The 16,701-nt window shown below is 40.7% G+C and overlaps 1 protein-coding gene across 1 annotated transcript; it reads right to left on the bottom strand.

Moving 5' to 3' along the window:
• Positions 1-6,870: 6,870 nt before the first annotated feature.
• LOC122806076 (toll-like receptor 13) lies at positions 6,871-9,600 on the bottom strand. The gene has a single exon (XM_044076314.1). It carries the CDS (start codon positions 9,598-9,600, stop codon positions 6,871-6,873), a length of 2,730 nt encoding a protein of 909 aa, XP_043932249.1.
• Between the last annotated feature and the right edge of the window lie 7,101 nt (positions 9,601-16,701).

Raw genomic sequence — 16,701 nt, 5'->3', positions numbered from 1 at the left:
TTTATACACCCACACACACATTTGCCAGTTCTGAGAGTAGAACCCGTGTCTAGCGAGTTATTTATACTATAGTGTTACACAGTTATCGCATGCACTACAGAGCTTACTGGTCTGACAGCTGGACAAAGGTGCTGATAAGGGGAATAATATCAGCAGGAGTGATGAAGTAGGCAGTGCGTGGGAGACTTATCAAAATACGTCTTCTTACAAACATGCACACACACTCATTTGTGAGATCTGAGATCAGAACCCCTGTCTAGCTAGTGATTTGTACTATAGTGTTACACAGTTATCCCACACAATATGGAGCTTACTGGGCTGACAAATGGCCAAGGATGCCAATAAGGGAAATGACATCAGCAGGACTGATACAGTGGGGCATTGGGAAGTGTTGTGGGTGGAAATGGCCTAAAATTGTTACACACACACACACACACACACACACACACACACACACACACACACACACACACACACACACACACACACATGCGCATGCGCTACAGAGCTTATAGGGGTGATCAGTGTCCAATGGTACATAGTGGGAAGAGTTTCTTAATACTTGGACCTATGGAGACACACACACATACACACACACACACACACACACACACACACACACACACACACACACACACACACACACACACACACACACACACATGCAGGTGATGTGATATTATAAACTCAACCTCAGTACTGTTACATAATGGGGCTCACCTTTTATGATGGCATGTGTAACTGTTTACAACTGGTATGCCACAGTCCACAGCAGGACATCACTGTATGCCATTCAGGGTATCCATGTGTGTGACTCACTCTGTCTGTCTGTGTCCCCTTGTGTTTCTCTCTGTATCACTGTCTTTCTCTCAGTTCCCCACATCTATGTGTGTGTATGCTTGACATGTGTTGTTATCTGTTCCCCATATACATGTGTGTGTATCTCACTCAACAGATGCAGATATATCACATATGGGCCACCTACAGCTAGCTGAGGGTAATCCTGTCTGATGTGTGTGTGTGTGGGGGGGGGGACAGTTGAGATGTACATAGCTGCCTGTATGCACGGGCATGTATACACAATACTGTCATATATTCTGATGTGGGTTCCAACATGCCCTGTGATCTCTAAGTGTAGGAGCATGCCTGGTGTGACCTTCTATAGTTAGGGTGGGACTCCATTCCAGAGATAGGTGTACTCCAGTCCAGGGTTTTGTGTGCTACAGCAATACCTCTCAGGAGTACACAGGACTTTCCTCAGGATACTTGTTTTGTTTAGCAGATATTTTCTGACATATCTGTAGTCTGAAACTGCAATGTATTGTGTCATTACCTAGCACCAGGCATCCTCAGATCATCACAGTGCTTTACCAGAGGAATACTAGTTGTATGATGCATAGACACAGCTATGTCAATTCTTGCCCAACAAAACCATTTGTGAGGTGTTGCTACAGCCAGTGTAGTAATGACACACAGCTGTGTAAACAGTCCAGCAACCTGGTGATATAATGGCTAGAGATCTCCTGCTTGTGTGATCTCTTTCTAACCTGAAATGTTATATCCTTGTGTGTGCATACCTCTGACCTGTACATTTTTTGGCAGGTTGTCCAGATGTTTGGCTAGATGTTTTAGCCTTTCTATGTAAAGTTGTATTTTTTATGGCAAGTTAGTTATATAATTAAAGTGTGATGTTACAATATAATACAAACATTACTGTTTCAGAATACATAACCTTCAGACAATTCCTGATACTGCAAACTCACCACCCTACCAACTTTCTCAGTATGTAAGGGTGATATTTACAACACATGCCTATCATTGTGCCCTTGTCCCACTTTTATTTCTGCCCATGTCCAGACATCATGCTGTCAGAGGTTGGGAATTATGGGTGTGGGTACAGAGTGCATTCAACTGTGCAGGCATATCCATTATTTGTAAAAGCAAACATAAGAAAAGGGATTATTGAGAATGACCACTGGCAATGGTACCACAAAGCACTTATATTCACAAAAGTCTTGGCACCTCTGCTACACATCCTTCAAGATGTTAGTAATATGTGTAATATATTCCACATAGCGCTGTAACTTCCAGGTATGTAAGTGGCAGAGCAGTGGGTGTCACTGACATGAATAACAGTTGGTACTGCAGTTATCTGCACATGGCCCTGTCAAAGGCAGCACTGTACCTAGGGCAGTACAAGATGACTGCCAGGAGAACATGCTGGCCAGATCCAGACAGTATTAACCAAACATACACATAGCTAATTGACCCCTGCATATTGTGGACAGACAACATGTTTTCATGTGTATTGGTACAGCCCTGCCAATGTGTGCTATGCTGCTATTTCCATGCAAAAATATATATTACTGCATTTGTGTGGGTATATGGAGAGGAGCACACCTGTCAACTGTACACATTTGCACAGACTATGCCAATATTTGCTTTACACTTTGGTTCCATTTACCATACTATTGTGCCCTGTCTTGGGGACTGGAGACATATCAGTAAAGAGTACAGGTCAGATTGTACTGGCATACATTTGAGTTTCAGACTTCTTACCCTTCATAGCCTTACTCCAACTGTGGGTCCTACTGTGCTATCACAGTGTGAGTCTGTAGGGGGTTAATTTGACATTGCCGCCATTTGTATGCCTTTAACAGACATTTCTCTGTGGTTTCCTACAGCTGACTTGCTGTGTGGGTGTGAGGGGTAGTTATGGGGCCCCCACCCTGATATCCATGCCTGTGATCTATGACTCCCCAGTTAGTTGTCCCCACACATATACTGCAGTGGGATTTACCACCTTGGGTACTACTGCATAGTGTGTGTGGAGGCCAGTTTTGGCCTTACATTTCCTGGTGTCCCACATAGCTGTCAGTTGTGTGCTGCTATCCCAGTAGGCCACCACATTCCCTTGCATGCATGCAGCATTACCATAGATATGCTAGCAGTACATACTATTCCATTCATTTATTGTTAAGAAGACTGACTTACCTTGTGCTTGCAGCAGTTGTGAGGATGGTGCTTGAGGGCCGCCTATGTTGGATGCACACAGTACACTGCCTATACATGGTAAGTTACAGGTAATGTGATGTGTGTGTCATCCATTTTACTGTGTGTGCGAGACAGAGAGAGGTGTCAGTCCCTGGCATCCTTATAGTGTCAGTATGTGTATTATGCATTGCCTCTTTGCCAAAGTGTGAGCATGCTGGGCATGCCTCCTTCTGCCTATAGGAGCAGGCTCAGGGGCTTCCTCCTGTGAGTACCTCTGTGCCTGTAGGGACCTTGGCAATGGTGGTGGGCTATGTGGCCCTTCCCCATGCTGTTCCTGCTGGCAGCTGTTTCTGCAGGATCATATTGTGTAGCATGGCACATACTATGAACATGTGTGCACATGTGACTGGAAAGTACTGCAAGGCTCAACCAGATATGTCAAGGCAGTGGAACTGTGAATTGAGCATCCCAAACACACACTCTATAATGATCCCGGTTTGTGCGTGTGCCTCATTATGGCGTTCTTGTGTGGGTGTGTGTGTGCATTTCTGATGGGTGTCATCATCCAAGCCTCCAGTGCGTAGCCAGCATCCCCCAGCAGATGGCCATATGGGATGCTCCCACTGCCAAATGCCTGGTACAGCTGTGACGAATGCCAGATGTGGGAGTCATAATAGCTTCCAGGGCTGCCAGCACACACATTCATGATAATGCCCTGGGCATTGCACATGATCTGGCAACTGATGGAGTGGAAGCCCTTGTGGTTTATGTAGACCCTATTCTGTTCACCGGGTGGTGCTTTGATGTGGATGTGCATGCAGTCTATGGCACCCAGTATCTCCGGGTATTCTGCTACATTGTGGAAGAGATGCATATTGCTGGTCCTCTCCTCACGGGTTTTGGGAACTAAATGTGCTCACCAGCATGTGGTAGCATGGCATCCAGGAAGTGGTGGAGTACCCTGGATGCAGATGCCTGTGAGACCCCCATGATGTCCCCAGTACGTCTTTGGAAAGTACCTGTAGCTAGTATTCTTAAGGCTACACATACCTTGGTATCCACTGGGATGGGTTCCCTTCCGTTAGTTCTAGCTCTGAGTTGAGGCTGGCACAGCTCGGTGATTTGCTGAGGTATGTCTCTGTTCACCCTCTAGTGCTCTACTAGCTCCAGATCATGTAGCCCCTGGTAGGTTATCCTGGGTCTGAACACTCTTCTCCTCCTCCTTGGTTTGTGGCAGTTGGCAGCATTATCCTCCTCTCTGCTGACAGCCTATAGTACATACTGATGGATCAAAGCAATGGCAGCCCTTAACATTTTTCCAGTTAAAATTCCCCCACATGTATACACCAATGCTGCAGAGTTTGTGGAAAAAAACTGAATGTAACGTGTTTCCATACTTTATACTGTTGCGCTGCAGATGCTACCTGTATGATTGGCTGACTATGGTACATTCCAGTTGCCACCTATATTACTCATGGCTTTGATTTGGCCACTGTGAGTGTTAGAGACATCAGTGGTACTTTGTGCATGATTGCCTTTATTCTGCTGTTACCCCTTTTTAATTATTTTTTACTTACATCTCCTCCCATTTTTAGCTATGCAGCCACCTGGCAGCTGTATTATTGTGTGCTTTCCATGGCCCATTGTGAGTTGCAAGAGTCCCATATTAGTGATTTCTACTTCATTTCTCCTTTATTGTGCTGTTGCCCTTTATTTATTTATTTTTTTACATCTCCTCCCAATTTCAGATATGCAGCCACCTGCCAACTGTATTATTGAGTGCTTTCAGTGGCCCACTGTGAGTTTTAGAATCCCATATTGCTGATTTGTACTGCATTTCCCTTGTTCTGCTATTTCCTTTTTTTTCCCTATATCCTTCCTGTTTAAGCCCCTGTGCTTAGCTAAGTGCAGACCCAGGCAAAGGAGCTCCAATGTGCTAACAGCAAGCATGACACACTCCCTTTTCATGTTAGTTGCTCCTCCTGCCTACATGATGGTGTTAGAGCCCCTACACTGTTAGGTGCAGTGTGACACTTAAAAGAATTTTGTGATTCAGTATAAGTCCCCTCATTAACATACCCCACTGCCTTAGTCTGTAGTTACTGCACTACACAAGAGCCTTTCCCCTTAGCAACCACTGTTCTCTGCCATTGTTTTTATTCTGCTTGCCATATAGTATAATGGCAAAATGCAGGTTTCCCTTAAAATTGACTTTTCACTTTTTTTCCCCCATGGTCTCATTTGCACAGCGCTGCCCTATGCTTCAATGGCCAAGATTGTCCACAATAAAATAAGCTTTTATTTTTAGAAAAATTAAGAGGTTTTCCATGCCAATGCCCATATATTTGGCCATTGGCATGCCTACAGATCAGGGTGCATGCTTTTATTGGAGCTGTCATGGCTCCATTTTCATTTTTGCAGAAATGTATTCGGCTTGTAGCTGAATACATTTCTGCACCTTACACTGTTCCTGCATGATTACCTGCCTGCTTCCTGGATCACTAATTCACCTCATTTGCATGATTTTCATCAGCAAATGAGGTAATTAGCATGCTGTACAGGTTTCCGTGCAGGAAATGTGTTGGCTCGCTTGTGCACGTCAAAATGGCATGTTTCTGGATCTCTCTGTGGCCATATTCCATGCAGGAGTGGCTACACTGCTCCTGCATGGACAAATAACATTGGTGAATCCCATGGAATGAATGTTCATGTAAATTTGTTAATATGAACAGAAGTGAAAAACAGTTATTGAATGAAGTGAGTAAAGACTCTGAAATATGTATTATGAAACCAGATAAAGTGGTTATGGAGCAGTCTGATTATTTGGCCAATATGAATCAACATCTGTTGTCTGATATGTACACTGAAGTTTCATTAAATTAAATAAATGTAGCATATTTAAAAATTGATTGTACATTAGAGGACATTTTAATGCAGGGCCAAATTTCAGAGAGTGAGTTCCGTTTTATGGTTAATCCAAAACGTGTGGTAGCCAGTATTTTTGTTGTACCAAGAATTCATTCTAATATTGTCAACCCTCCCTTTTGTCCAGTAGTGGATGGTGCCAAATCTAAGTCATCTTTTATTACTACATTTTTAGATGTTAACTTAAAGGATGGGTTGGATCAAATAGACCACATATGCAAGGATTCTTGGCATTTTTGCACAAAATGAGTAGAGTAGAATATGATGACAAACTGATTTTTGTTGCCATTGATGTTCATAGGTTGTTTTCAGTGATTTCCTATCAAATAGGCTTAAATTGGTTTGGGGAACAACTGACAAAACATTCAAGAGGTCCATCTACAAAAAGCCAATGTTACTTCCACAGAGACTGTGATACCTGACAGGAGAACAGTCTTGGTTTAAGCATTCCTGGCTCAGAGGGTCCTGGGTGAGATTAATTAAAGCCGTGTTCAACAGTGGCAGGAGATCACCAGATGTTATCAGCTACTCAGTCTGGGAAATGTATCATCTTTCCAAACTGTTCTCCAGGTGAAAAAATACTCTCTCACTAACACATCATGTGCATGTTCTTAGGCACAGGCAGTGGGCCTCCTAATAAGTCAGCATCACAGAATGGTTAGCTGGTTGTTTTTACACATCTCTAATATAAGCACATCCAGTCCCTCCAGCACAGTTGGTCTTCCTATAATGGCCTCCCTCAAAAAAAAAAAAAAAAAAAAGATGGAAGCCGTCAGTGAAATGGTCTATTGTTTCCCCTCAATACACCTTCAGGTATATGTTCCAGGTGCATGAGTCCTTTCTAGAAATGAGCCTTCAGTGTCACTAATGCATGTGCTTGTGTGTTTCAGCAGAGTAATCATTGTGTGCAATATTTTAAAAAATGTGTTGAAGTTCCTTATCTAGATAGTTCTATATGGAGTTTTTCAACCTCTCCCAGAACAGCAATTGCTCCTTCTTCACCTCTGGCCACTCCACATAAGTCTTCTTCTTGATCATCTTTGCCAACCTGTGATAAGCGGATATCTCATAGGGAGAGATTCTTTCCAAAAACACCAGAATGAGAAAGTCTTGGCTTTCTGCTAGGACCTTATAAGTGGCCATTCTCATCTCCAGCGAGCACCATTCACTCCGTAGGTAATGATGGGTGATCACACAGATTATTTTCCTGCTGTTGTAGATACTGTCCACAATGTTATCCACAATGTCCTTCCCTACCTCAAAGTCCCTGTTATGGAGGCACACCTTGAGGAAAGGTGGTCCCTTCTGCTCCAAGTTTGGAATAAGCTCATGGATGACCCAGAATTCATCTTTACTGCTGTAAGAAACAAACACATCATGTTTATATTTGATTCTCCCAGGTTTCTGACCCTTTAGTTTTGCAAGCCTGGCTCTGATAATATAAACAAAATAAACAATATGCCAGCCCAGTTTCTTACTCAGGAATGTGAATATTATGAACAACAAGACAAATATGGTGCTTCCTAGAAAAAAAGCAAACTGCACAGAAATGTCACATGTCTTGTCTAGAAAGGAAACAAATTTGGATTTCTGATATTCCATAGCACAAACTTCATCTTGTACATTTAGTATCATATCCCTTTTAGCTGCAGCCCATAAAACAATCCATGCATTTTTGCATGTACACTGGAAAATGATATTATTGAACAAAAGGAACTTCAGATTAATACAATTCCTGAACACTTCAAAAGCTAGAGTTTCTATGCGCTGGTCTTCAATGATCAAAGATTTTAGGGATGTCAGATCCTTAAACATGCGAAATGTAAAATATGGAAAACCAGAACCGACTAACACTAAAGTTTCCAGTTTAGTGAGATTCTGAAAAACAAGTTCAAAGCCTGCTAAATTATATTCCGTTGTATAGTACAGGTCTTTCAAGTATAAATGTTTTAGATTATATAATTTTGATAAAGTTAAGCTAGCTTTTCTTGTCCCACTGCTTTGAAAATAAAGGGTTTCAAGATGGATAAAGAAACAAATTGATTCTGAAGAAGTAAATAGGTCATCATTTCCTTTAACATGAAGTTGCTTCAGTGCTGGTAAAGGAATTTCAAGAATGAACCTAGGACCATGCATTTTGAAAATTTGCAAGGAGCTGATATGGCGAGGTTTTGAACTTAAAATTGTTATTTCATCATTTGCTTGCAGGTGTAAAGTCTGGAGACTTTGTAATTCTGAAATATCCAAAGATAACTGCTTCATTATATTGCCAAGGTGTAATTCTTGTAATGAAGCTTGGTCTTTGAAAACCCCTTCAGACATCTCATGAATATTATTCCCAAGTAGGTTTACAGAATATAAATCTTTCAGCTCTGTGAAATAATGTTGTTCTAGTACAGATATTCTGTTTTCTTTCAAATTCAATTCACTAAGTCTTCTAAGCCCAGAGAAAGCTAAGTTTTCTATTATGCTAATTTTGTTATTTTCAAGACTGAGATACTGTAATGTGTCCATGCATACAAGTCCATTTGATTTCAGAACCAATACAGAATTGTAGGAAAGATCTAAATGGGTTATTGAAACTGTAATTGTTTGGTTCAATGGGCAGAAGTTAATAGTTGTTAGTTTATTTACTGACAGAATAAACTGTTTTAACATTTTTAATGAGGCCAAAATTCCTGCCTCTGTGTACTTCATAAAATTATAGCTAACATCCAGGGTTTCAACTGCCTGACATTTGCTTAAGGCTTTACTGGACAAATCCAGAATATCATTTTGTGTTAGAATTAAATTTTTCACTTGGAGATGGTAAGCAGTTTGGCAAAGTCTTTCAATTAAATCCTTTCCTATATGTGACATTCCAGAAAATGAGATGTTTTCTATTTTGTGAATACCAGACATCAATAAATCCTGCACAGTGAGTTCAGTTCCACTGAGATCTATCACTCTGATGTCCTTTATGTAATACAAAGAACCTACTTCAATTTTATGTAGAGGATTCTCACGTAAAGAGAGAGTAGAAAGATTCAATAGATCATTGGTTGTTCCACATGGATGGGCTTGACAGCAGTTGTGTAGGGTATGAATTTTGTTGTCATCTAGATTAAGGTGTTTTAGGGCAGCTATATGTTGGATACTTTGCAAAATGTCACACATATCTATCACAACAGAATTTTTGAGGCTGAGGCTTTCCAATGATGTACTTAGCTCTTTGAAAGGATAATATCCCTCAGCAGAAAAATTGTAGTTTTTAATTTCTAAAACCCTCAGCTTAGAAAGTCCCTGGAATGCACCTTTCTGTATTGTAAAATGAGAAGCGAGTGAGTCGTGAAATGATAACAGAAGTTCCAATAGGTTCTCTAGATTCTGAAATGCGCCACTGTAAACAACACCATGATCAAATGCTCCAAACAAGGAGAGAATCTTCAAGTTAGAAAACTGAATAAATGTGTCTGGTTCAATATTCTCAAAAAAGGAGCATAACCCATCTAACTGGCATATAATTTCCTTGAACTCAGTTTCATAGCTGACCACTGTATCACACAGAGCAAAGGTAAAATTCTCCGGGAACGTTCTTCCACATGGAAATTTGTAATAAGTGTATTGTGAGGAAACTGCATCATAAAGAAAACACTTTCTTGAAATCCAGCCTCTGGCAAATGATTGAAGCAAAATATGCATTGCTAGAGTAATAGTGCAGATTTGGCATTTCATGGTGTTTCCTTCTTATGAATAGACTGAAAGTGTATCTTAAAAGAAGAATCCAGGCTGAAGAATAATCAGTATATGTCAACATACACCTGGAAAAAAAAGATATATTTAGAGTTATGCCTTTGACAGTACAGTTGCTAACTTTTACACAAAATCTATTACAGCAGTTTTCCTGCAGTACCAAAGGTAGGTTATTAAAACAAGTCATTGTTTGGGATTCAAAGATAAGTTACATTCATAGGTTCATAGGTAAATACTAGGCTATCTGTCTGCAGATCATTACAAGCCTAGCTAATAACCAGAGGTCAGAATCAAACCCTATACCTTCCAATGTGCATGGACAAGCTTATAGTAATTCTTAGTTCCATGTTGCACTATAGTGCATTGAAGCAGAAGATATATGTAAATGACTGCATAATGATATGCCAATGAAAATGGCTAGGAAATTCAAACTATTATAACATGTTAAGATGCAGATGGTGAACTTATTCATGATTCACAGTCGTATGAAGGAGAAATTGGGTACCCATGTGCATAGGGCTATAGAAAGTCAATGCATGTCACAAATATAGCAGTTGTTGGAGAGAAAATGTAAGATTAGCAATATCAGTTATGCAACAGCAACAGGTTACAATCAAAATGTGGAAATGCAGATCGACAAAAATGGGTTGGTCGAATGTGTGTTCTACCAAAGCCCGTAATGTTGAACTGAAATATATGAATTCATATTAGTGAAAATGAGTACACCTTCACTAATATGAAATTGACATTTTGAATTGAGATGGTGGTATAGTGTGGATCAGGAAATGTTCCCTTTTCCTCACTGTAGTGCAGTCTCAGAGTTGGCTTATATAATATGCAAGGGGTGTTGAGGGTGCAGCCCCCCCATGAAAGGTGCAACAGTAACACGGACTTTTGGCATTGGAGGTTCCTGTGTTCAAATGTCGATTGTCGTTGTTACCATTTCTGACATTTTTGGTATTCCATTATTACTGAAGTCAGATAAACAAGTTGGTAATTTTGTTGAAAACTGTTTTCAGTTTCAACATTTTGATAGAAAAACAACAGCAGCATATATTAACAATTAGTGCTGTCCCTTCCCACCTGTATATGCAAGGTGGCATATGGCACCAAAGGAAATGGTCCAAGCTGTGGGTTACATTTCAGAACTTTACAGACCAGGACATTATTGACGGATTCTAAGTAGATCAGGACACTGTACAGGCCTCAGGTCACTCACATGGTCTTACCATATCTGTGAAGAGCAAGGTATGCTTATCTCTTTCTATTCTAGATATAGGTATCCTTCAGAGACCAGCAGGATACATATTGGATATTTCTCAGGCCGCTGGCTGTAGAAATCTGAACAACTTCTTCAACATAATGAGTTTACATGTGGATGAGCATACATGATTGCCTAGCCCAGCACTGAAGAGAGAGACAGTACCATTAGTTGTTTCTATGACCTTGTCCATCTCTATGCAGTACTGGATGCCACGGAGTGCACACATAACAATAAATGTCCCATTTGGTCCCTAGTCACAAATGTTTGTGAGCAGGAAAGGCTCCTATTCTTGGAACTGCCAGGTAGTGTGAGATGCACATTGCAGCATAACCAATATGCCGACAAAACAATTAGACTTTTTTCATAAGTCACAGATATAAGACACATCATCAATATTCACCAGTTTCTGCATGGTGACATTCCACAGGACAACCTAACTTGTAGGTGCAGGAACTGAGACTAACATTAATGTATACAGCTGCTTGTATACTGTGATTACATTTATTATCCCCACCCGTATATATCAGTACTGTGCTGCAGTTGATGTTGGATAACTACTGTAGTCCAGAGTAATGATGCCAGTATGAAACCCACAGAGAGTGGTCGAACTCTACTACAACACCATGCACATACAAACCTCCAATATCATTGAGCATGGGTTTTGCCTGCTTTAAACCCACATCCCTTGCCTTAACAGGTACGGGAAGGCACTCCTGTATGGCCTTGCTACAACCTATGGGTTGTTTATAGCATGTTTCATGATATATTATAGGCTGTTGAGTAACCAAGTAGGACAATCCTATGAAACTAGTAGAGTGTTAGAAATGAACAAGATGTCTTTAGCGGTAATGCCTGGAGCTGCATAGAACAAGTGTGAAATCTTCTTGTACCTTTCAGAATAAAAGTCTTGATTCAATGAAGGTCTAATAAAGTTGATTTATTATGTAGCAAATAAGAGTGCATAAAAACAGCAGCATACAGTGGAGGTAGCTATAGTCATATAATGGGAATTGTTAAGTAATCCACCAAGATCCAAACAAGTCTTATATTACTAAAACCACCTGAAATGGCAGTGCTGCTGACTTGAACCAAACAGAAGCTTTGTAGCTGAAGACTCAAACTGAATACTCAGACTTCTGCATTTCTGAAGACTGGCTCTTTCCTATGAACTTCTGAAAAGACTTTCTGAACTCACTTCTGTCATGAAACTATCTCTCTTCATACTAAAACCTTGTAAACTTCCCACTCAATTTTACATACCTACCTAACCTTGGTTCCCAAGCCTTGTACCATCTAAATAAGATATTATTACAGGTGCCTGCCAAACTGTCTTTGTAACAAAATGTTGTTGTTAGCACGTCATACCTGTCAGTGCTTTGGCCTAAAGGCTATTTTATTGAGCTCATTTGTATCCTTCACTGAAATTCAATTTACCAAAGCTGCAAGTAAAATGTGAAATATAAAATGAAGATATAGGCCTGCTTTAAAATGGGTGCATTTCTAGGCCTATGCAAAGAATATTGTATTTATGCAGGCTTTATTCTGACAAAACTATATTTATGTGAGCCCTTATCTTACATAGAGTCACACTGAACATGATCATAGGCAGTATAGAAGGTGACTCAACACCATTGGCCAACAAGAGTGTGGTGGAACAGGAGCAAATAACAGCTGAATAACCCCCCCAAAGACAGCTGCAATTTCTTGTCCAGAGCTATGGTCTCTACTGAACACAGTGTGACAGTCTATTATTAAAGAGAACAGACATGATGTATGCAGTGTTAATATTAGGCTATGTTGGTCAGTGCATGGAAGGGTCATGCTGTGTATCAGACACTGCCTCATATACCTCATAGGAGGGAAGGAGAAAGGGTGGAGTGGGTCAAATCTTTATGTGCACAGGTGGCTTGAGATATATAATTTGTGGCTATTTGCACAAACTAGGTGGGAGGAGATGTCAAAGAAGGTGGAGACATGGGTCACAATTCCTGCTGCAATGTGTGTGTGATGCCACTACTTGACCATGACCTGGGGCCACACCTCTGGGCTGGTGCAGTAGGACTTGGGAATCTCATAGCAGGGATGATATGCAACAAAGGGACAATGACCTGAATTGAGATTTTTGATGTTGTGTCTGGAGATTAGATGCTGTCTTTGTCCATAAGAAGGGGTAGCAGCTTTTTGTACTCTGTCTGATAAAAGTGAGGACTAGGCACATTTTGATGTCTCTCCTACAGTGCCACCCCATGTACGTACCTTGTCCTGGTACTGATAGTACTGTCAGTCATTACGGTGTTCCTGGATCCCATGACCTCACAGAGCATCTGGCAGTGTTGGTTGATATCCTTACAGATGCAGTCTAGTACATCTTCTGCTTGGTAAAAGGGCTGCCCATATTTCAGGGTTCACCTTGTGATACATGAAGGCAGCAGGCACCCTGAGTGGCTACACTGGGGTTGATAAGGCTGCATTAGACCACTGTACTCATCTGCTGCCCCAGCCACAGGGAGATCCTTGTAGGTGCTCACATCCACAGTGTGTCCCTACTGGGATTGGTACATACTTATACTGTATCAGGATTAGTTATGGATGAGGCCACATCTTCCCCCTGTACTGTGGGTGAATATCCACCTGGGATGAAGGCATATAGTACTACAATGTTTTCTAACTGTGACTCTATTATTTGTATCTCATCAACATCTGTCTGTGCAGGTGCTGCCATAATAGAGGTCTGTCCTGTGAATATATGGCAAAAACACACCAGAAAGAAGACAAGTGCCTGTGGTACCACTATTTGCCCTGCAGCATGCATGTTAAGGATGACCATACAAGACGTGCCATGCAATCCCAACTTATCTCTCTTCTGTCCTGGTGTGCCTGAATGGCTAATGTACATATGACAAAACATAGGCAATGTATAGTGTGGTCATTTTATTGCCTATAAAAACACAAAAATGACAACGTATCTGCTTATCCCAAGAGAAACAAATTACCACAACTATGGTTATAAAATCACCACAAATATTATTCCACAAATAAAATAGGTTAGTGCTTTTGTTTAAATTAATGTTAAACTTCTTCAGATACCATGCTTGAATTTATCTCATCTTAAATACAGTTGTACAAATCCAGTTAAATGACGTCATTTCCACTATGAATAAAATGCATACAATTTAAAGCAATACAGCCCTGTAAATACTCAAATGGTCCCTTATTCAACCCTAAATTATAAATCACAAGTCATTATCAACTAGATTTTATAGTGGAAATGACGACATTTAATTGGATTTGTGCAATTATATTTAAGATGAGATAAATTCAAGCATGGTGTCTGAAGAAGTTTAACATTCATTTAAATGAAAGGGCTAACCTATTTTTTTTTGTGGAATAAAGCTTGTGGTGATTTTATTACCATAGTTGTGGTAATTCATTTCTCTTGGGATAAGCTGATACATTGCTATTTTTGTGTTTTTATAATAGTATCAGTTTGTTCGTGGTTTTAACATTTTATTGCCTATGTCAGCTGTGATGCTGTTCTGCTGTAACCATTGCTACAATGATGTGACATTGACTGAGATGTGTAGTGGTTGTTCTTCCTGATGCCAATATCCTCTCCCCTAGGAAAGATCTCTTGCAGAAATACCAAAAAGTCTGGTTTTGTTAGGCTGCTGCCCACTGGTAGTACACCCCATGGCCTACCTCTCAGACACTGTGGAACATGCCTTTCCATTGTCATATTGTAGCACATCTGTGACATGTTTATGGTATTCCCATGGTGTGTAATTCTGCCCATACATAGCACTGATGCCATGGAAAACTCTCTGCAATACCAGGTCCCATAAAGGTGGGTCAGCAACCCCTCTCCCCAGCAAGTGCTGCCCATGTGTCTTTAGTGCTTGTGCCAGGATGCCATTTTGCTCAGTGCTGAAATTGCCTTGCCTCTGTCACCTATCTAGACTACAGAACATGTAGACACCTGTGCACCCAAGAGGTAATTCTATAGATTACCTGCTGCTGTGACTGGTAAGTACAGGTACAAATACAGGGGTACCTAGGAACATCACAATATAGATGGCAATGCAGCTACGGGGAAATGTCGTACTATAGTCAGTCTGACAGAGGAGAACATACACTGCATGTACACCTGACACACATTGACACATATGGACCTCCTGCAAGGCCCTTCTTCATCTTTGTTCAGATCTATTTGTAGGTATGTCAGAAAGCAGTTATCCTGAGTGCCAGTGCTGGAGAACATGCAGAAATATCACTGATGAGACATAATATGGTGGAGAGTTACACAATTATATGCATAACATTACTGCAGCTAACACCATAAACCAGCATATACTGTAGGAAGGGCATAACACCTCCATAAGAACTGACAGGCATGTATAGGGACAGGCTGTCCTGATATTGTTGGCTACTTTGTTGCCAGTATAATATTTATATACATGGCACATGCAGGTAAACATTTTTTAATGGTAGGCATATGTAAACTGAGTACCTGTAAAAAGTTGCATATCCTTAGGAAGGTAGACAAGCACAGCTTACCACATACCTGCAGTACACTATGTATCTCCTCAATGCTACTTTAACATTTGAAAGTATCAGTCTTTTAGAACACTGCTGCCTCCTTCCCCAAAACAACTTTCCAAACTTTCCAAATTTTAATGAGTTAGCAGAAAGTAAGGCACTGTATTTTCTAACTATGCAGTTTTATACCTGTTTTCATGGCGTGTGCATAGATAAAGTCAGGTAGAATATCAATTAATTACTTTAGTTGCTGCTATGTGACTGCAGTGTGAAGAGCAATTTGATACATGGGCTTGGCTCTGACAGGTCATGGTAATGCACTCATACAGGGGACCTGAGTGAGTACACACATCAAGCATCTACACATCTCAGTCTGTGCAACCTGCTATTCAGAAATAACATGCATGCATAATTCAAGCTACCATTTTACTTCTCGGGAATGTGTGGCCAATTTCTGAGGATTTTCATGCAGCAATGGCTACCTCTGCAGCTGCCCACCAAAGAGCAAGATAATGCTTTTCTATTTTGTGTATCCTTCAGGGAATTTCTGCTGGATCTGTATGCTAGTCCATTTTACAAAGGTGATGTCAGGTATGATTTGGCTGAGATCTTGCCCTCTGCTATAGGCATAACTATGACAGGTAAATAGTTCAGTCATTAGTGCAATGATCTGTAATGCCATCACCATGATAATCTCTATGCATGAGCGGCAGTGGTTAGGCAGCAATGACTCAAATGGTGATGTAAGAGGGTTTCACTTCCTTTTTATTTAATTATTTTAAAGTATATGTGGAAACTATTCTCCTTTTCTGTCAGTATACCACAGGTGTATGAGCAACAACATGTGCAGGTATTAGTGGGCCATATTGTAAATTGCCATCTACAATTATTGGGATACCTGCAGAGTCCTGTTATGTGGTGGGGCTATGCTGCCCTGTGTCATAGTGCCTGTACCATATCTGGTGTGAGTGTGTTCATTTGTACCAGGGTTATATTCCTCTGTAGTTATATTTATATATGCACATGGGAAGACACATGCATGCTGCTTGAGACACAGCTACTGAAACATGCATAGTGGAAGATAGGTTGTCAGTGTATTGTTCTAGCATCTTATATCACACCTGTCACAGTTAACTAATTTTTCCTTTCTCTTTCAGCATGAAAGATTTTTACCTGCACAGGAGGCAGAAGAGTCTAGAAGCTAGACAGGATTACTTCTACTGACAGATGCTGACCTTTTTTTTAAATAT

The sequence above is a fragment of the Protopterus annectens genome, chromosome 7.part0, assembly GCF_019279795.1.
Source record: "Protopterus annectens isolate FY-2018-M chromosome 7.part0, PAN1.0, whole genome shotgun sequence".
Lineage (NCBI taxonomy): Eukaryota > Metazoa > Chordata > Ceratodontiformes > Protopteridae > Protopterus > Protopterus annectens.
This window is presented reverse-complemented; position numbering and strand designations above follow the sequence as displayed.

Bases quoted from the DNA above. Each gene is read 5' to 3' on its own strand.
- LOC122806076 (XM_044076314.1), bottom strand. From the start codon at position 9,600: ATGCATATTTTGCTTCAATCATTTGCCAGAGGCTGGATTTCAAGAAAG.